Below are 21814 nucleotides of genomic sequence, written 5' to 3'. Positions count from 1 at the left end.
GGGCTGGACTGTGTGGCACTCGCCTGCTGCTGCATCAGCGCTAGTAGGTTGGGTGGATAACATACCTGCGGGCGGCTGCGATGCCATGCCGCCTAGCTGCGCCTGGCGTTGGCGTGCAAACAGCTCCAGTAGCATCTGCTGCGACATGGCCGGGGCTGCGGCGTCTGAGCCATTGGGCATAGCTGGTGGGTTGGCTGGTGTGCTAGCAGGAACCGGCGACGCATGGACGGAAGCACTGTTGGAGGGTTGTTGCTGCTGCTGCTGCTGCTGCTGTTGTTGTTGCTGCTGCTGTTGTTGCTGTTGTGCTGCTGCTGTTGCTGTTGCTGGTAGTGCATGGCGATGCGTTGCTTGAGTTCGCCGCTGCGGCCATACGCATCAGCATGAGAGCACGGTCCTGCGGTACCGCCTGCAGATTGATGTTGGCGATCCGGCAGAACTCACGGATCAGCGCGACTTCCTCGGGCGTTGGCTTGATCGGTGGCTGCACCGGTCGCTGCTGTCGCTGGGCTGCGACAGGCTGCTGTTGGGTTGCGGTTGGGTTGCGGTTGCTGGGCGCCCATAAGCTGCCGCGCCTTCTGCTGCAGCTGCGCGAAGATCTGCGGGTTATCCTTCAGGAACTTGGGTGTGATCACCGACTGCCCAGCTGACGCCAGCGGACGCCCGCCGTTCTGCTGCTGCAGGATCCCGGCCACGTAATTGTTCAACTGTGCCATGATCGCCGGTGGCACTGGCAGCCCAGACGGATGCGCTAGTGCTGGCGTAGCAGGAGAAGCAGTAGCTGAGGCTGCCACCGGTGATGCGACCGCCGACACCGTCGTCACAACCGGCGCTGCCGTCGTCACAGCCGCTGACACTGGCAGCTCGGCGCTGGCTACCGCAGGCGTGCCATTGGCCGCCCTGGCCGGATCTGATTTCTGCGCCAGCGGCACATCGTCGTCCTCCGAGTCGCTGCGAGCCGCGGGGCTGGCGGGCGGTGGTGGCTCCGGCGTCTTGGCTTTGGGCGTCTTGGCCCGCTTCTTCTTCTCCTTCGGCCCGGGCGTTTTGCGGCGCACCTTGCCCTTCGGCTTCTCCTCCACTTTGCTCTCCTCCAGCGGCTCGCTTGGCACCGTCGCCGGCTCGTCCTCCACGGTGGTATCGTGGCGTGCTGGAGCGCTTGCGCCTGCCCGCCTTTGCTGTATCGGCTGTGGGCTCGGCGCTCGGGCGCTCACTGCCCTGACGCTTGTTGGGCTTGGCTTGGCTTTTGTGGGTTTGGCAGGCTTGGGTGTCTCAGCCTTTGTAGGCTTGGGCGTTTCGGCTTTTGTGGGTTTGGGTGTTTCGGCTCTGGTGTTCTGCGGCGTCGGGTACTCCGGGTCGGCCGGGTCCTGTCCAGGTGGCGGGCCGGCGGTCGCACACCGTTGGGTATTGCGATCGAAGATCAGGCGGTTGTTCTCCATGGCCGAGAACAGCTTGAAGTTGTCGATTGAGTGCGCATCAGCGCGTCGCTGGCAAACGCAAACACGCGTGTCTCGCCGCCCACCGCCGAGTCCGGCTGCGAGCCCCACCGCAACATTCCCTGCAGCCCGCGCCCGTCGGGCAGCTCCAACACATTGAACACTGTGTGGACTGTCCCCCGCCCACGCTCTTGACAAACCGCAGCGTCCGCACCACCTTGCGTCCGTCAGCCAGCAACGACATCTGGCCGCCTTCTTCGCCACTGCCTTTTTGCCCGCCGGCAGCGCCGATGGATACACCACGCGTCGCCTGCGAGCTTACGGCTGCGCCACTCCCAGCTGCGCCACACGGCTGAAGCTCGGCTGGAAGTCGCGCTGGCTCCGGTCGTCCATCAAGTCAGCAACCGCATCTTCTCCTCGTGCGCTGCCTGCTCTGCCTCCACCTCTGCCGAGTTGTACTTGCGCTGCTTGCGTGGCACCAGGTGCCCGTACTCAATGTACCGGATCGCATTGCTGATCCGGCTTACCTGCACGTCCGGCGCCAGATCAAGCGGCTCCTCCACGCAAGCAGTACCAGCCGCTCGATCTCCAGCACGTCCTCTGCCGCCAGCTTGCCGCGGTGCCGCTCACACGCCAGCTGTAGATCAGACTCATTGTCTCTGCCGTTGGCCGCATCACCTTCTTGTACACCACCGGGCCTTGCGCTACTGCCGACCCGTCATCGTCCGCCTCGCGCGGCCGCTTTCCGTTCGTCTCACCAACAAGCACAGGTGCTGTAATCGGGGACACGTTGTCCACTGTATTGTTCATCTTGCTTTCGCTGTACAGCTTTGTCCATGTCAACAGCTCGCTCAGCTTCTGCCGCTTCGGCTGCCGTGCTGCCGCCGTATGCGTGCGCCGGTGGTCATGGACCTCAACGATCAGGCACCCGTCGTAGAACCGGCAGTGTACATCTGACAGCACGTCAACCAGTCCACAGGGATCTTGCCCTCGTTCAGTGCATCAAAGAAAAACCGCATTGGCCCGTTGTACAGAAACACGCCCTCCTGGCTGCCGAACCGAAAGTGCGAGTCAAACAAATGCAATATCAAAGACGGCGCTGCATCCTTGTGCTGCTCCAGAAAGTCCATGTCTCCCAGCTGCACACGGCTTGTCGCCTTGCGCTTTGGCGCTGTGGCTGGGCGCGGCTCCTCGGGCACTCCTCGGCAGTTTCCTTTGTCTCTCATCTTCATCCTCCTCCTCCTCGATGCCAAAATCCACCGTCTCAAACTCGTCGTCTGACTCAGAATCTGATGTCACCCGCCCGTTGCCTTTTGGCGCGTCCTCGAATTCGCCGTCACTGAACAGGTCGTTGTCGTCATCATCGCTCTCCGAGCTGAACTCCAGCTCTGCCTCAACTGGCGCGCTGCCCACCGACCGCGAGTCGGCCGGCGTATCGCCATTTGGCTGCCCAAACAAATCGTCATCGTCTTCCTCATCATCGTCCACCACCTCCTCTTCCTCCTCGCCAAACAGGTTCTCGTACGATTCACTCTCCCAGCTCTTGCTGCAGCTTCATCCTCGAACTCTTCGAGATCGCGGCTCGAGGACCCGTCGTCTGACATGGCGCTGTGTGCTGCGAATCCCTGTTTGGTCGATATATTAGGTACCGGTGTTGCTCGGATGCTCGCCGACATTTCTTTCCTGTATGTGTATGTGTGGAACAAGAGGTTTGCGCCGCTAGATTATCTTCTGCCTGCTGTTCAAACACCCCCTTTTCTTTCCTGTATTGTGTTTGCCTCGCGATCCTTTCCCTAACCAAAAATTGCGCTGACAACTCGATCTCGTGCAGCTACTGTGTTGTTCCTCTACAGATAAGCAACCGATGGCCTAGCACGGTATGCAGTTAGTGTGCTGAAGACAGAGTCCACATGCATGGCCTGTGATGGACTCCTCCCAGAGCAGGATAGCCACGTACCTTGGAACTTGAGCCAAATAAGTGCGAAAAAAGAAATGGAACCAAGTTCCTGTATCGATCTCAACGCACCCGTAGCGGCTCCGTCTTTGTCGCGTGATAGACGCTAGCTCTGTGCAAAAAATGTGACTTTGTTGAACGTGGCAAAGGGATATGCCGAGTTATCAGGAACGCGTTTCAGCACTAGTTGCTGTGAGCTGGCCAAGTCGGAGGGGATAAAGTAACACCTGGGACAGTCCTAGTGTTGCAGCGCGACGTTGAATTTTGAATAGGTTAAGAAGCGGAAAATGAACAAAAAAATACAAAGTAAAATGGCCAGCAATTTTGGATATTTTGTAATAAAAGGAAAATTAGAGCGAGTACAGTTGTGAGAAATTGCTGCCCACTTTTGGTTGGACTATGGTTTTCTTTTGTGCCGTCCCTTTAGCAAAAGAAAACCGAGCGGGTGGGGGTTTAGAAAGAGAGGCGAAATGAAGCAAGCGCAAAGCGAAAATAAAATAATTCAAGGTTAGAAAGGAAAAACGGAATTGGCAAATACTATAAAACGAGCTTTGTACTGCTCACAAAAATGCACACGCGCAACCGCTTCCCATCGCCTCTGGGCACCATCGAAAATTGTTCGGTAGTCAGGTTCGAGTAAGATTGACATAAAAAAACAGATTTATAGCTGGTGTTTCTTGTCCTCCGCCTTGACGAACGCCAGCAGACGGGCTGCTGCCGCCCGCACAGTGGCATTGTGGTGGGTTTGCAGGCAATGGATCTCGTAGACGCAAGAGCCGAAGGGATTGCACATGTCCGGGTCATCGATATCCTTCAGATACAGACCGCTGGCGGCCTGCTCGTCGGAGGCAAACAAGCGGTCGAGGTGAGGGTACTTGACCATGAGCTTGTGGATAAAGGCAATAGCGCGGACCGCGGTCTTGGCCGGCCAGTACAAGGCGCCCTCGGCCAGACGCTTGACAAATGCGGCCACACGCGTGACCGACGAGACCTTGGTGCGACCCAGGAACATCAGTTCGAGGCACTCGAACAACAGATCAGCTTCGCTCCGCACCGTCGCCTCCCACATCGCCTCCTCGAGCTGCTGCGGTTGCTCCGTGTCCTCCTGCCGGGCCACGCGCTCGGCATTCGCCTGCGCAACCTCAGCCGGTGCCAGATACACAGTGAAGCGTGTGCCATCGGAGAGCGACGACAGCCGCGTGGCCTCGATCTGTGCATGGGCTGCCAGCGGCGGCAGCAAAGCGTAGAGCTGGTGGAAGAAATCCTTGATGTCCAGGTTCAGCGCCTCGCCCTGGCCGGTCAGAATGTGCAGCGCCGACAGAATGCACAGCAGCGATGTGCGGAGGCTGACCTTGGACGACACCAGGTCGCTGGTATCGTCGTCCTCGTTGCCCACGCCAACACCGTGCTGCCCGCGCATGATCTTCTTCAGCAAATGGAACAAATCGAGGAAGAACTCCACGCTTATCAGATGCGCGTACTTGGCCAGGCCCTCCAGCACCGCCGGCAGCAGCCCGCCGATATTGTCCTTTTGCTTGAGAATGCGGAAATACGTGACAAACACCTGCTTCAGGGTCTCACCGAACCACCGCTCGCGCTCCTCCCGCGTCACCTCTGCCTGCGCGTCGCGCAAATCCCTATCGACCTCTTGCTGCACACGCCTGGCCTTCTTCTGCTTCTTCGTCTCGAAGGCCGCCCGCCGCGCCTCGCCCACCGCCGAGCCACTCTTCTTGCGCTTCATCAGCTTGTTGCGCTCGCGCAGCTGCTCCTTCCGCAGCCGCTCCGCCTCCGCGCGCTTGCGGTCCTCGGGGTTCTCCCGCAGCTCGTCGCGCAGCCGCAGATGCAGCCAGGGGCGCAGGGAACTGGCATCGACGCGGTACGACAGCCGTTTGATGCGCTTGGCCGCTAATATCACTGCGTTTTTGCGAGTACTCGCCGCTGGCATCGTCATGGAAGAGCCGCAGGACTGCCAGCCGCGCAGTCTGAGCCATCGGCGCAAATTCCGGCATGGTGATGCGCGACGACGGCTGCACGTAGATGTCTACCAGCGCTGACAGAATGTCCTTGCGGAAGTTGAAGTGCGGATGGGCATTGACTAGCTCGCCTAGCGCACGTGCTGCCACCACGCCGGTCTCGACGTCGGCGCTGGCGTCGCCAAAGATCTTCATGCCGCGCTTTACCGCCGCAAACAGCTGGTGCAGGTATTGCCCGTAGGTCTTGACCAGGCTCTCCTCGAACACGCGCTGCTGCCGCACTTCCTTGGTGACCTTCATTGCGCGCTCCTTCTCGGTCAGCTCGCGGATGCGGTAGTCAGGCAGAATGTCGCGGTACACGGCCAGCTGCGTCAGCAGGCCCAGCTGCCGCACCTTGCGGTCGCTGTCCTCGCTGATCTTGTGCAGCAGCCGTAGCGCCCGCGCGCTCCCCTCTGGGCTCTGGACCACTGCGCTCGCCAGGCCCGCCAGCCGGTTCTGCTGCGCTACAATGTACTCGCGCCGGGTCATCGACTCCCGATCCGGTTCCTCGTTAAAGTCCACTTCGCCTTCCGAGTCCACTGGCCGCCCTCCAAGGCCCTTGGTCGACTTTGGTACAGGCTCCTCTTCCTCTTCTTCTTCCTCTTCTTCCTCTTCCTCCCCTACGTCCTCCTCCTCTGATTCTTCTGCAGCAACCAGCCGCCCATCCGCCAGCTTGATCGGCAACTTGGACGACTCTTTGGTTTTTCTTCTCTGCCGATTCAAACTTGCGCATTCCATGCTCGTAGTCCATCAGATCTGCCGCCGCCGCCTTGCGCTTCAGTGCTTTGCGCTGCTTGTGGTTCAGGTACTCATCCTCGTCTTCGCTGCCAAGGCTCTCTGCCTCACTCTCGTCCTCAAATGACTCGGCACCGCTCTGCTCCGAATCAGACACGACAAAGTCCACCAGCTCATCCTCTGCTTCGTCCTCGCTGCTCTCCAAAACCTCCAGATCCTCGTCGCTTTCGTTACTCTCATTGCCGCTCTCGTCATCGCTCTCGGACAGCTCTCCAGGTGCTGCCACTGTGTGCTGCGTGGGCTTGCCGATCCGCTTTGATTTCTGCTCCTTTGTGACTTTTGTGAGCTTCTCCGGGTTCAGTGCATTGAGGAAGCTCAGGCCCTTGGCGTTCTTTTGCACAAACGCCAGATCGTCCTCGTCCATCTCCATCTCTTCCTCTTCCTGCTCTGCTTTGGGCGCTGCTACAATATCTGCCTGCTTGGCCGCCTGCTGCTTTGAGCGCCGCTTGTCGCGCGACTTGGCTGATGCCCGCGCTTTGGCTCCTGCCTTGGCCTTGGCCTTGAAGCTCGTGTCACCCTTTTTGCCTGCCATTTGTCTAGAGAGTATGTAAAATAGAGCCTGTGTGCTGGGAATGCAGAGCAGAGTCTGAAAAAAAAAAAAAGAAAAAAGAAAGCACGTTTGCTGTTTTCACAAGAAAACTGATCACAGCCATCAATCAAATCAGCTCCATTGCTTATGTGATTAGTGAATCTGACTATTACATAGAGAGCTTGCCAAGACGCAGGCCAGCCATGATGGACTCCCACCATGTGTCGCTGTATGCAAACGCAACAATCTGCTGCGTAAACTTGTATCCCTTCTCGGTGTCCTGGATAGGATAGTCGACAATAGGCGGAATCGGGGTCTTGACAAACGGCAGTCTGTCCTCAGTGAATGCCTTCTCGACGCACAGCGCACGCAGACCCTCAGGTCCCGCAAACCGCCCGAAGCCGCTAATACCCACACCGCCAAATGGCAGCGACTGGCACATATAGTTGACAGCAAAGTCATTGACATTGGCCATGCCAGCGCGCAGGTTCAGCGCAACCCGGCGTCCGCGGGCCTTGTCGCCCGAAAACACGCTCGACCCCCAGGCCGTATGGCGACGAGTGCACAATCTCCATAGCATCGGCCTCATCCTTGAACTTCATCACAACCATGATCGGGCCGAATGTCTCGTTGCGGGTAATGTCCATGTCAGGTGTGACATCGACAAGCAGCGTTGGCTGGAAGTACTGTCCGTGTGGGTACTTTGGGTGGTCGTAGCGCTTGCCACCAGTCAGGCAGCGTGCGCCCTTGGCAACTGCATCCTGGACCAGCGCCTCGAGGCGGTCGAAGGTGTTGGCCATGACCATGGCGCCGCAGTCGACCTCACTGTCCTCGAGAATCGATCCCAGGCGCAGCTTCTTGATGCGCAGCAGCATTTCCTCAACGAACGCACCATACGCCTGCTGCTGCACCAGAATGCGCTCAATGCCGATGCAGTTCTGCGAGGCATTCTGGAACACTCCACGCATCAGCACAGGCATGCACTGCCCCATGTCTGCGTCGCCAAAGACAATAGCGCAGTCCTTGCCGCCGAGCTCTAGTGTCACCGGTGTCAGGTTTGCCGACGCCGCCTTCATCACTAGCTTGCCGACCTCGGGCGACCCAATGAACGTAATGTGATCAATCAGGGGCGACGACGATAGAGCGTTGCCCAGATCGCCAAAGCCCGTAACGAACTGCACAAGCTCTGGGTCGTGCCCACAGACATTCAGCGCACGCCTAATCAGCTGCTCCCAGTAGCCCATGCTCCAGGCGACGTGCTCGCTGGCCTTGACCACAATGGCATTGCCAGAGAACAGCGCCGAGATCACCGGCCCAATGGTATTGTGGAATGGGTAGTTCCACGATACCAATGCCGCGACCACCCCGCGTGGCTGGTAGACGACCTTGGCCTTCTTGTACATCATCATGAACCCAGGGTCGCGGCTGCTGTCCTTGAGCGCCTCCTCGCCGTTCTTGATCGTCCATTGCAGCTTCGCACACGTCACCAGGACCTCTCCCAGGGTCGCATCCACCAGGGTCTTACCGGAATCCCGGCACGCCGTCTGGCAGATCTCGCGCTGGTGTGCCAGCACAAATTCATTCAGCGTGCGCATCACCTGCCGCCGCTGCTCAAAGGTGGTCTTGGCCCACTGCTTCTGCGCCTTGCGCGCGCGCTGGATCCGCTCCGTCAGCTCCTCAAAAGTCGTGCAGACGACCTGGCCCAAGGACCGGCCGGTGGCCGGGTCAAAGCACTGGATCAGGTCGGGTTGCCCAGGCACGATGATGCTGGGCGACGAGAGCTGCTTGCCGGAACGCCAGCCTGGGCTGCTCTCGGGAAGGGGCTTGAGCTCGAACGGAATCGCAGCCAGCGTGCGCTTGCGCGAGAACAGCACGTACAGTACCACAGTACCGGCGACAACCGCCACGACGATCGGGAACGCCTCGTGGTTCGAAAGCTTGAGAATGCAGTCCATCTGGAAATTGCAAGCAAGTGGAAAAAGAAAACCTAATGTTGACAGAAAGGGAAGGCAAACAGGCTCTCGTCGACCCGCCTAGCGCATGCGCGACGGTCGTCGCTGGCAGCGAGCGGGGACTTGCAAAAGCACATCGAACCATTGTGTACACAGAACCCGGATAATCCGAAGGCTGCAAGATAGGCAGAGCATGCCAGCGCCCCAATCATCGCACATCCACATGACAGTCGCCCCGTAACTCGCAGGAACTGCCATGTCGCGCAAACAATTGACAAGAAAAAAAAACCCTCAGGCCCTAATTTCATGTACCAGAGCACTTTATGAACACCCTTTCCTAAAACACAACCTCCAACATTGCATCGAGTGTAATCGCAAATGGGCCGCAGGAAGAGCAAGAAAATCGAGATCAAGCCCTGGTGCTGGTACTGTGCGCGCGAGTTCGAGGACGAGAAAGTGCTGGTACAGCACCAGAAAGCCAAGCACTTCAAATGCCAAATCTGCCAGAAGCGGCTGAACTCTGCCAACGGGATGGCCATTCATGTCGCCCAAGTGCACAAGGAGAATATAAAATCAGTGCCCAACGCATTGCCGGGCCGGGATACCACCGATATAGAAATCTTTGGCAGCTCGGGCATCCCAGAACGCGACCTGCTTGAGCACGAGAGGCAGGTGCGGGAACGCCTAGGCGAGCCGTACACGAAGCGTCCCCGGCATAACAGCAATCATGGCCATAGCCATGGCGGCGGACAGTATAGCGAGAGTGCCAGTGTCGACACAGAGGCTCTGCAGTGGCAGCTACAGCAGCACCGGATGGCGATGCAGAATAGCGGGCCTCCACAGGGCATGTATGCATTCCCGCCCCGTCCACCACCAGTGCCCATGCCGCCGTACCCACAGCAGCTTGTGCCGCCGATGGGATTGGCACGTCCACCGCCGCCGCCCCCATTGCCCTTCATGCCGCCCGGTATGGCCGGCTTCCGCCCACCACCACTTCCTATCTCGCAGGGAGTGTCAGTTCCACCGGGAATGCCCGTCTCACAGGCTATGCCGATGCCTCCAGGTATGCCTGCCTCTCCAGGGACGATGCCGCCGGGAATGCCGCCAGTACGGCCCGGGATGCCCATGCCTCTTCCGCCACGGCCGTTTGGCGCAATCCCACCCAATGCACCACAGCATACACCCATTTCTGTGGTCACATCGCCCGTACAGTCTATGCCGGTGTCGCCGGTTACAGCTCGCCCGCCGCCCCCAGTTCCCGCTGGAAGACCGCCACTGCCACCAGTAGGATTGCCACCTCGCCCGCCGCTACCAGCGGACTTGCCGCCGGTGCCGGCGCCAGTAGACACCCCCGGTAAGCCCAGTATACCTGCTCAGGCACCTCAGTCTAATGCCGTACCTCCTGAAAATAGCTGCGGAAAACCGGCTACTCCTGCAACACCCGCGCCGAAGAAGAGGTCAAAGGGCTCACGTCTTGTATACAGCGATACAAGCCTATGCGTGGTAAGTACATCAAACCGCACAGCCGCTGTTGCCATATACTGCATGCATGTGTATATTAATGTTCTATTGGGTGTTTGTACATGGGAATTGCTTGTAGGAAGAGCGGCGCGCATTGCTTGCACGGTACCAGTATGTTGTCTGATGGAGAGAATGGATCGCTCCTTTATTTCTTCTTCGAGACCAGTGGTTTGGAGAGAAGCCAGAAAGTTAGGTAGGCGTAGTTGTCTTTCCTGCTCACTGTTCGTCACCTCGCTTCAAGTACATGCTTTCCTGTGTAGCTTTCTTTAATCCCTTACAATCCAGCCTTCTTGTTTTGACATTTTTGAGACAATTTTGCCTGTGGTCGGAGATGTAAATATCTGTGCAAACCGGTTGTGGATGGACTGAGAAATGCGGGCTTTCTCACAGTCCACCTAAAAATAACATTGTACTTTTTTTCATAGTCGGCAGCTCAGAGACCACCAGGTGTTTACACATAGCACACATGCATCATACCCATGAGAGTGACGTATAAAGAGTTTCATAGAAGCTTTTAGTATCTAAAGCAATAGAAGAAAATACCAAAGATTTCCAAACTAGCTTAGAACAGGGCAGCAACGGCGAAGACCGCAGCAGCCAGAGAGCCAGCGACGGTGGCAGCGCCGTTCGGCGAGCCAGACCCCGAGGCACTCTTGGAGGCACCAGCCGAAGCACCCTTGGAGGCAGCCTTGGAGGCACCCGAGGCAGCGGACTCCTCATCGAGGTCGCCCAGACCAGCCGAAGCGCCCTTGGAGGCGGAGCCAGTGGCAGCCGGAGCCGAGGGCTTGGCGGAGCCCGAGGGCTTGGGGGTGGCCGAAGGGGCGGCCGAAGGGGCGGCAGAGTCAGCGGCCGAGCCGGCACCGGACTCCTCATCGGCAGCAGAGGCGGCATCCGAGGCACCGCTCGAGGCGGGGGTCTCCTTAGCATGCGAGGCAGGGGTCTCCTTAGCATGGGAGGCGGGGGTCTCAACCGAGGCAGTCGGAGCGGCGTCAGAGCCCGAGGCGGCGGTCGGGTCCTCGGTGGTGTTGGTAACGGCGATTCCAGCATCACCAATGTCGCCCTTAGCGACAACAACGGCGGCGAGAGCAGCAACAGCGAGAGTCTTAGCGAACTGCATTGTAGTGTTTATGAAGCGTTAAAGCGGGCGTTAAAGTACAGAGAGGAGGGGGTGAAAGGCGTGCGAGATGGAAGGAGAAAGAAAGGACAATGAACGTACTTGGTATGAAAAGAAGAAAGGGAAAAAGGACGTGGTCCTGGGACAGCAATGCCATTTATATATGTCAGGTCCACGTTATCAAAACATGAGGCTCACACTGACTATGATCGGCAATGTTGTTCTTTCTCGAGGACACTGTGGGCGGCTAATGAAAGGCGTAAATACGAAAACAACGGGCTCGAATGTCGCTATTAGTCGTGTTTACAAGCCCATTGGTGATGCCGCGCAAGAGCCAGCACGCTGTCAAACTCGCTGGAGAAAATCGCCTCCCCTCGCTTCCAAGCACTGCTCTCTCTCATGAGCTAGCAAACACCATGCATGCGGTTCTGTGCGATCCCAGAAAAGATCGATTTTTCCGGACGCGAGGTCTCGACTATTCGCAAACCGTAGAGCGGGATTTGCCACTGCGCTCCGCATGCTTATAATTAGTAGCCCATTTGACCCAATCATGCAAGAATCCCCAATTGACACTCATTGTTTTGGTTCCTGATGGTGCCAATAGCCTTGAGGCCTCCGTCAGCATGCATGGCGTTAAAGAGTTTATTATAAAAGCGGCTGCCAAATTACCTGCAAATGACGTACTCCTTAGGTGCGCTGGCCGCGAATAGTTCAGAGCGAGCAGAAGAATGACACACTAGCGATGCGAGTAAAAAGATGGTACTGGTCCTATTGCAAGGTAAGTGGAGGGGGAGTAGGCGTTCTCACAACATGATCTGCTGCTTCCCATTGCATCAAAATGCTAAATGATGATGATAAAGCGGACCGTTTGGGAAAACTTGATGCGGTCTGGTGCTAATCACAATGTCGGCTGCAGAAAGACCAACATGGGCTGCCGCTTCACCAAAGCGAAGGTTTCTGGCGCGGTGTTGCAAACTAGATTCCGTGACTGCTCACCGATATTAGATCAGTTGATACCCAAGGGCGGCCATGTCATCGCCGAAAGAACTCCTGTTTTACTCAAGCAGAAGGTTCTATGCAATAGAAAATAGTGGCATTCAGGTCAGACGGCCACTAAAGGCTGTCACACCGCCTTTGCCTGATTCCCTGCGCCAAGAAATCAGACGCATCTCCCCATGATTTGCCAAGACATCACAACGAGCCTGGACACACTCCTTCGTTTTTCCGTTGGTTGTCTGGATGGGCCTCTTTCCTCAACTTGGACTTTTATTCTCCTACTTTTTTATTCTCTTGCGCGAACTATATTTCGATAATGGACTTTCCTGTGTCAAAGGACCAGTATAACGAAAGGGATGGCGTCCGACCGCCACAATACGACGCATCGGGGATACCGTACGGCGGGCCCGCGAACTACCAGGGTATGTCGAACACACCGGGCGACCCCGACACGTACGAGGGCAACTTTGACCACCGCACGGGCGAGCCACTGCCGTTCCGTCGCAGGCGGCCCGATGGCATTGTGGGTCCGGCGCTGCAGTTTGTCAACACCGACCTGTCGAGCGCAGCTTGGCTCGGCAGCGTCCTGGTGATTGTGCCTGCGGGCCACCCGCCGCCCACAGTGATTCTCAATGACGGCGGTGCCCATCAATGCCGTTCACGGCGGTGAAACTGGACCAGTTCAAGATGTCGTGCTTCTACCGCATTGACATCCGGGTGCAGCTGGACCTGAACCGGGAGAAGGTCGTGGAGTACCGAATCAACAACACGGGGCCGTCGTATAGGTTCCACGTGCCCTCCCAGACTACTTCGTGGCGATTCTCGTTCTGGTCGTGCAACGGCTGGTCCCTGTCGGTGACCGACAAGGAGAAGGAGGATCTGGGCGGCACTGATGCTGTGTGGGACGACCTGATGGACAAGCACGGGCGGGCGCCGTTCCACGTGCAGGTTGGCGGCGGCGACCAGCTGTACTCGGACAAGATTTGGAGCGCGCCGATCTGGAAGCCCTGGCTGGCGATCAAGGACAAGTACGCCAGACGCGATGCGCCGTTCACTCGCGAAATGTACATGTTTGGCGACGACTTTTACTTTACGCACTATGTCAAGTGCTTCTTCTTCAACGGACGGTTCTCTGAGGCCCTGGCATCCATCCCCCTGTGCACTATCGTCGATGACCACGACATCTGGGACGGCATTGGGTCGTACCCGGACTACCTGCAGTTTTCAAAGGTGTTTGTTGAACTCAAGGAGGTCGCGTTCAAGTACTGGCGGCTGTTCCAGGCGCACACAAGCCAGGATCTGTGCCGCCAGCATGGATACTTTGGCCACCGCGGGTACTCATGGCTCCGGCAGTTCGGGCCGCACACAGCAGCGCTGGGCCCCGACACGCGCTACGAGCGACAGCTGAACCAGATCATCACCGAGCAGACATACGATATGATCTTCCAGCGGCTGTACATGGTGCCGCAATCCGTGCGCCACCTGGTCGTGTTCCTCGGAGTTCCGATTGTCTACCCGCGTCTGACATATATCGAAGATATGCTGGCGGGCGTCAAGAAGCTTGGACTGACCAAGCTGAGCTTCATTGCCGACAAGAGGGCCATTGTCAACATCTGGGGCGAGCCCGAGCTCTCCGACGACATGAATGACCACTGGACCGCAGCCGTGCATGTCGAAGAGCGCAAAAAGTTCGTGCTCAATCTACAGGAATTTGCCAGACGTCGCAACATCCGCGTCACCTTTGTTGCAGGCGACGTCCACTGTGCCGGGTCGGGTCGGTTCGCGTCACAGAATCCGGACCTGCCGCCTGAGACCGACTGGCGATTCATGCCGCAGATCATTTCATCGGCCATCGTCAACGTTCCACCACCCAACGCTGTTATCCGCGCGGTACATACGTCGGCAAAGACATATGAGCTCGACAACTGCACAAACGAGCGCATGTACAGGCTATTTGAAACGGATGTGAATGGACAGAACCCGCCCAACAACAACTCGAAGCTGCTCGCGCGCCGCAACTTTTCGTCGTATGTGGAGAACCTCGATGACGGGTCGCTGATTGTGCATATCCATATCCAGAACGAGAAGAAGCCTGGCACGACGCCGTACCGCATAATTGTGCCGCGCCTGTCGCCGTCCAACAACATGGTCTAGTGTCTTTTGGCACCGCGTAGACGGGTTTGTATTTCAAATTTGCTGTAGCCCAGAAATAAATGCTTTCTTGTCGTCCGTGCGCATCAGGGCCTCGCCCACCAGCACAGCGCTGACACCCGTGTTGGCGTAGATCTTTGCGTCCTCTGGAGTTGTGATGCCGCTCAGGGCAATCAGAACCGTGCCCTCGGCAACCTTGTCCGCCAGCTGCTTCGTGTTGCCAATGTCGACGTCGAATGTGCGCAGATTGCGGTTGTTGACGCCGACGACCTTGGCGCCGACCTCGCTGGCCACCTCCATCTCCTCGGCATTGTTGACCTCAACCAGCGGCTCCATGCCGAGCTCCCTCGAGTAGGCCAGCAGGTTCTTTAACTGGGTCTTGCTGAGCATCTTGACAATGAGCAGGACGCTGTCGGCGCCCGCCAGCCGCGCCTCAGCAATCTGGTACCGGTCAAAGATGAACTCCTTGCGGAGCACTGCCGGGCGATTCTCAAGAGCAGCGATGGCGAGACGCACATCGCGCAGGTCGTCGATGGAGCCCTTGAACCAGTGGGGCTCGGTGAGGACAGAGATCGCAGCAGCGCCGGCCTGGGCATATTCAAGCGCCTGCGATGCCGCCACAGCATTCACCGCAATATCACCCTTGCTGGGAGACGCGCGCTTGACCTCAGCCAGCACCGCCATGCCCGAGGATTTCAAGCGGGCCACAAAATCTACCGGCGCAGGGGCAATTCCCAGAGAGAGCAGGGCCTGGAGGTCGCTGAGCGAGCGGCCAGGCATGGCCTTCTGCGCAGCCACGTCCTCCTGGCGCTTGGAGAAAATCTTGTTCAGGATGTCCTGCTTTGGCTGTGGTTCCTGGATCGTCGTGTGGCCAACATACACGTGCGCCATGTCCTCAGGGTCCCGCATGCCCGGGTTGTCGTCCCAGGTGCCGCCGGTGAGCTTGAGGAAGTTAGCAAACATCTTCAGGCCGTTCTCGCTCAGAATGCTCTCGGGGTGGTACTGAACCCCCTCGATCGCATATTTCTTGTGCCGCACGCCCATGATGATTCCGTTCGGGGTCCAGCTTGTCACCTCCAGGCACTCGGGCAATGTCGCCGGGTCGCCCGCCAGCGAGTGGTAGCGTGTCACCGGAAACATCTGATCCACGCTCTTGTACAGGCCCTGGCCATCGTGAGTCACCAGTCCGGTCTTACCGTGCTGGATCTCGCCGGCATAGGCCACAGTTCCGCCGTAGTGCTCATACATCATCTGCTGGCCGAGGCAGACACCCAGGATGGGGATCTTGCCCTGGAAGTGCTCGAGCACCTCGTAACAGACGCCCGGGTCTTCGCGCGGGTGCCCAGGGCCAGGGGAGAGCACGATGTTGCGCGGGTTCAGCGCAATGATCTCCTGCAGCGTGATTTTGTCGTTGCGGTACACCTGCACCGAGGCACCGGCCTTGCTGAGGTACTGGTACAGGTTAAACGTGAACGAGTCGTATGCGTCGAGCAGAAATTGTCGCCATGGTCAAATTTAAAGTAGTCAGGCAAAGTGGAGTGGTGAAGAAAGAAGCGGGTCGCTTCTTGCGTTTGTTTTTTATCAGCAGCACAATGGTGACTCTTCTATAAAGCGTGCGCCATTTATTGGTTCATTTGTTGAAATCAGGTTCTACTCTAGAGGCTTGAGTCACTCTACGTCTGCTACGGCCTGGATAACCTTGGCGTAGAAGTCAATGCCATTGAGGAACTCGCTCTCGGTCACAAACTCGTTGTGGTCGTGCAGCAGAATCGGCGCATTTGTCAGCGGCGTGACGCCCAGTGCCGGCACGCCTGCCTTCCTCAGATACCTCGAGTCCGTGGCTGCCGGGAAGATCTCCTTGAACACGCTAATACCAAGGTCGGCCATGACCCCGCTGAACGCGGTCCAGAACGGATTCGATGCGTCGGTCTTGGTCACAGTGTTATCATCCCAGAACTGGGCAAATTCAACCTCCGCCCCGTGCTTCTTGCCGAGGTCCTCCAGCCCCTTACGGAACTCTATATAGTCAATAGTCGGCGTCATGCGGATGTCGAATCCAGCCAGGGCGCTCTCTGGCACAACATTCTGCTGCACACCCCGACTCCAGCAGCGTCAGGTTCGTGGTGGTCACGTCGCCCAGCGTGCGAGGTGATCCGTCGCTGTTGGGTGTCTTGAAGATGTCAAACTGCGCCTGCCGGAACTCCATCAGGTGGTTGATGATCGGCGTCAGCTTCTCAGCAGCCGTGTCCTCAATGAACTGGCTGCCATGGCCGACATTGCCGCGCGCTCTGAACTTGACCCAGCAGGGCGCCCGCTCGCCATAAAACACCCTGAGGTCGTTTCCGGGATTCGCCATGCCCTCGTCCAGCGCGAAGCCGGCGTTCAGGGCCTTGAACTCGCCCGACTCCACAAACTTGCACATTCCGTCGTGCCCACCAATTTCTTCGTCAGGAACATACACCAGATGCAGCGTGCGCAGTAGCCGTCTGCCCTGCTCCTGCAGGACCCGCACGGCCTCCAGATAGCAGTGCCCGACAATCTTCATGTCCTGCGAACCACGCGCATAGATCTTAAAGTCCTTGCCGTCCTCTGTGGGGACCCGAGCGGCCTCAAACGGCGGGTAGTCCCAGAACTCCTCAAACACGGGCACCACATCCGTGTGCGAGTTCAAGATAATGCTGGGCAGGCTGGGGTTTGTGCCTAGCCACGTCAAGATCACTACGGGCTTTCCGGCCACATACTCGATGGACTGGAACCCCAGGTTAAGCTCTGTGGCCTGTTGCTTGAGGAACGCTGTGCATGTGGCGTAGTCCGGGCTGGGCTGGACTGTCTTGATGCGCAGATACTCGATGAACCGCGAGACTGAGGCTTTGACTTGTGCCATTCTTGGAAATAGAGTTTGGAGATAGTAAGAAAAGAGCGTATGAGCTTGCCAAGTTTCGGCGCTCTCGCTCTTCGTTTTATGCCGTGCGCTCTCCCAGGCCACGGAACTCGGGCATAGCCCACTATCCCTCATCCAGTCGCTCCTTGCAGCTCCCTGCTGCGCGGCGTGTACGGGGAATTGCATCATCCAGCGGCTGGCACGGGGCAACAAGAGCGCTCGCGACCCCGCTATTCTGTCCCAAGACAGACTGCCCCCTGATCACGTTACCTGGGCAATCTATAATTTAATCGTCGACGCTGTGCCTTTCAGTTCTTTTTTTTTCCTAGTTGGAAGCCTATCGCCGTTTCTTGACTCTTGCAACCCCGTCACCTTTATCATCGGCTTTCTACCACCTGAACATGCACCGCATCATCACGTTTGCTGCCGGCTCGCTACTTGGAGGCGGCTTGGTCTATGGCCTGACCAACAAAGCCCGCAACGATCAAATTGCGGCTCCCGCTGCGCAGACAACCACGCAGTCGACTCAAGCTCCGCAACCCATGCAGCCAAAGCAGCCCGCACAGTTCGCAGCGCCTGCTCCTCGTGCCCCTGTGCAGTCTCCAAACACGGACAACGAGTTCCTAAAGTACGGGTACCCTGGCCCCATCTCCGATTTCATGGTGCGTTCGCGCTACGCTGCCTCCTACAACCGCGCCCTGCGCAACCCCTCCTGGGTCGCTGAGCACTTGACGCGCGACAACATGAAGGGCACTGGCCGATCGGTCCACCTCCGAGTTCAAGGAGGACCCTGCAATCCCAGGCCAATTCCAGGCGCTTCTCAAGGACTACTACCGGTCGGGCTACGACCGCGGCCACATGTGCCCTGCTGCCGACGCCAAGAAGGACTCGCAGGCAATGAACGAGACATTCCTGTTGACCAACATTTCCCCGCAGGTCGGCAAGGGCTTTAACCGGAAACTACTGGGCTGACCTCGAGTCGTTTGTGAGGAATCTGACAAAGTCGTTTGATGATGTGTACTGCATTTCAGGGCCGCTGTAACTTGCCGCACAAGGAGGGTGACAAGTGGTTTGTAAAGTACGAGGTCATCGGGAACCCGCCGAATGTCGCTGTGCCGACGCACTTCTTCAAGGTCATTCTCGCCAAGCGCAACAACGAGCCGGCATTTGCCATTGGCGGCTTTCGCGCTGCCGAACGCAGAAATCGATAACAAGACGCCGCTGACAAACTACGCCGTGCCGCTGGAGGTCATTGAGAAGGCTGCCGGTCTGCAGTTCTTTGACAGGATCGAGCGCAAGGCCGGAAGTGTTGTGCCGCTGTGCTCAAAGATCGAGTGCAAGCTGGAGCACGATGCATGGAAGAAGAAAAAGCCTGGGAACTGAAACATGTGTTGGTACATTTGGTGAATGTGTTTCTTTGGGGCGTAATGGTTCGTGGGAATATGCTGTTCCAGGGCACGCAATTGTACATGCGCATCTGTTCTTAGGATTCCTATTGCGCGCCCTCGCGTCCACATGTACATGATGATCGCCATTTGCTTTCTCTGTCTAGAAATACATCCATTGCATCTGGCTCCAGTCGCTTCAGCAGGTGTGCTCCTCTAAGCCTACCATCCTCCGGTCCACTATATATCCGGATGGACCGCCTGGTCCCTCTTTAGACATTCACCTGCTATTGCATGTCTGTGCTCCCTTCTATCCATTGCTATTCACAATTGTGCCGGGCATAGTGCAAAATAAGCCGGTCTCGTGGCATGCCACGCCGCTACATTGGTGCCCCCATGCCGGCTGTTCTCATGAAGCAGTATTGGCAGCCGCTTGTCAACATCCTCTTCTCCTCAGGCTTGTGTTTCAATAAAAGACCAACTGGCGCGCCACCCTTGCAATATCCTTCAGTCTTGGCTATTTGCTTCTCACTTTGCCTGAAAGCTTCTCACAATGCGTACTACTTTCATACTCTCTCTGGGTGCTTTTGCGATATCTGTAATTGCTTCTCCTAGACCCCTCCATGTCCGTCAGTCTTCCCCCGACGACGTCCTAAAGTACGGCAACCCAAGGCCCTGTTGCCGACCTCCGGGTCCACCAGCGCTATGCAATTGCGTACAACCGCGCTCTCCGCGTGTCCGCACTGGGCTGCTGAGGCACCTCACCGCTGCCAACCTCGAGGGCCCTGCCAACCGCACCGACATCCCCTTTTCTGAGGACAAATCGCTCCCCGAGCAGTTCCGTGCGCTGCTGAAGGACTACTCGGGCTCTGGGTATGACCGCGGGCATATGGCACCGGCCGGCGATGCCAAGATCAACATGGAGGCTATGACAGAGACCTTTTTGCTGTCAAACATGGCCCCGCAGGTCGGCATTGGTTTTAACAGGCATTATTGGGCGTACCTGGAAGGGTTTGTCAGAGATTTGACAAAGCAGTTTGACGATATCTATGTTATTACTGGCTCCCTTTTCTTGCCTACCAAAAACGAAGCGACAGGAAAATGGACAGTTACATACGAGGTCATCGGGAATCCACCCAACGTTGCTGTGGCCGACTCACTTCTACAAGATCATCCTGGGCGTGACTGGCGGTTCAAACTTTGCCCTTGGCGGATTTGCGCTGCCGAACCAGAAGATCGACAGCAAGACTGAGCTCTCCACATTCTCGCAGCCAATCGAGTACATCGAGAAGGCCTCTGGGCTAACCTTCTTTGACAAGGTCGACAGATCCAATGTCACCGAGCTTTGGCAAGCAGATTGCATGCACGCTGACCAAGTAAATGATCGTTGTTCATGCTTTCTTCTCAGGATAGTTTTATATATTTAAATGCCACTCGTGTGTATTTATCTTGTGATATATGATGGAAGACAAAATATTCTTTCCTTCATTCTGGTATTATCGTGTTTTTATATCTTGTTTGCGCATAACATGCATGATACTTTGCCAGATTATACACGAACGAGAGCCCATAACTTTGAATAGCAAGGCATCAAAACCAAATATCCACACTCGGCATTCGCCAGATGTTAAGCTCTGGTGTTTAGGGCTTGTCATGATGGTTGAATTACTAGACTTCAAAACTTTCACCCAATATCCTATCTCCTACACGTATAATAATGCCTACCCGCAAACGTATACATTGTACGCCTGATGATATTAAAGAGCTCCTGGGTTGGCTTACGATTCCAGGTAATTATGATATCTGGACCAAGGACATGCACCATACCACAATTGATAGCCAGGCTGCAGAACACCGGATGGAAGAGACTCACCAGCTCGAGGTAAAACACCACCGTCTGGAACTTGCCATCGTTGAACATCAAGCAGAAGAAGAGTAGCTATATTGTATTTCCATGGAACATGTTTATCATTGCCAGTCTAAACAAGTGCACCACTGTGGTAGTACCAATCTGTCTCTCACAACCACAACCACTGACACTTACTGCTAATCAATCCGCCGCTGCTGTTCCTTACTCGTATGGGAACATTCTCAAAGCGTAATGTCCAATTCAAAAGGATTGTTGTGTCTCGGGTACGATACACTTAGATAGACAGCCTCCTGCAACTGTCTAGAATACGTTTACTCTCCAAGCACCTTTCCACGACGTATATTGAACGTATGAAATATGCTGTATGAAAGGAGGAAGAAGGAATCGCCAGGTGAAAGGGTAGGCGCCCGTCTAAGTAGTGGCGCCGGCCGCCAGGAATAGTATGGCCGGCCATTGTGGCCTAAAGGTTTTGATCCATGGGTTCCTGAAATCATAAGGATTTGGAACCACAGGATTGCAGGATTTCGGTGTCTGTGATAATTAACTTACACCATGGCTCTTTAAAACAAAAGCGTGTTTGATCGAATTCACAAGGTAGAATAAGCTTACTGAAAAGATATCAGAGGAACTGGGCTACAGCAATGACGGCGGCAGCCGCAATACCAGCAGTGAGCTGTCCAGCACCGTTCTTGCTGGTCTTAGACGCAGTCCCTTCGAGGAGGAGCCGCTGGCAGAGGAAGCCTTGGTAGCATGCGAGGAAGTAGCAGTCGGCGAAGCGCTACCAGATGCCTTGGTGGGTTGTGAGGAAGCAGTAGGCGACGCCTTAGTGTCCTGCGAGGAAGCGACCGATGACACCTTGGTATCCTGCGAGGAAGCGGCGGGCGATACCTTGGTAGCATGTGAGGAAGTGGCAGTTGGCGAAGCGCTACCAGATGCCTTGGTAGTGACAGAGGCACTGACACCGCTAGACGCAGGCTTGCTGGCAGAATCGGAGGCTTCAGGGAAGTCGAACTCTGAGCAAGGACGAGGGGAATGAGGGCGAGCAAGACCTTAGCGTTCATGGCGGCGTTTGGATAGGCTATACTACTGTCTTAGAGTGCGGGATATAGGCTAAGAGAGAACTACTTATTGACAAAGAAATGTGAAGAGTACAAGAGATGTGGAGAGGTACTAAGAGTAGTTTTCAGTTACTCCAAGCCCCCATGCTCCGCAAGCTTTATACTA

General features: G+C 56.6%; 2 protein-coding genes across 2 annotated transcripts; both read right to left on the bottom strand.

Annotated features, from left to right (window-relative positions):
• Positions 1–65: 65 nt before the first annotated feature.
• Positions 66–1433, bottom strand: DL89DRAFT_289043 (uncharacterized protein; the record flags this gene model as incomplete). The annotated part of the gene is made up of 2 exons (XM_040889937.1): positions 66–317; positions 488–1433. Coding segments are annotated over 2 exons (1197 nt in total), but the record flags the coding sequence as incomplete, so codon positions are not given.
• Positions 1434–21147: 19714 nt separating this feature from the next.
• On the bottom strand, positions 21148–21750 carry DL89DRAFT_273184 (uncharacterized protein). Its single transcript, XM_040889039.1, has 3 exons — positions 21616–21750; positions 21373–21565; positions 21148–21301 (listed from the first exon to the last, which is right to left on the bottom strand). The coding sequence occupies exons 1-3, from the start codon at positions 21649–21651 to the stop codon at positions 21210–21212; spliced, it is 321 nt and encodes a 106-aa protein (XP_040739008.1). The 5' UTR covers positions 21652–21750; the 3' UTR covers positions 21148–21209.
• Between the last annotated feature and the right edge of the window lie 64 nt (positions 21751–21814).

Source organism: Linderina pennispora (assembly GCF_002104995.1).
Source record: "Linderina pennispora strain ATCC 12442 chromosome Unknown DL89scaffold_176, whole genome shotgun sequence".
Lineage (NCBI taxonomy): Eukaryota > Fungi > Kickxellomycota > Kickxellomycetes > Kickxellales > Kickxellaceae > Linderina > Linderina pennispora.
The sequence above is the reverse complement of the archived record's forward strand: the minus strand, read 5'-3'. Positions and strand labels throughout refer to the sequence as shown.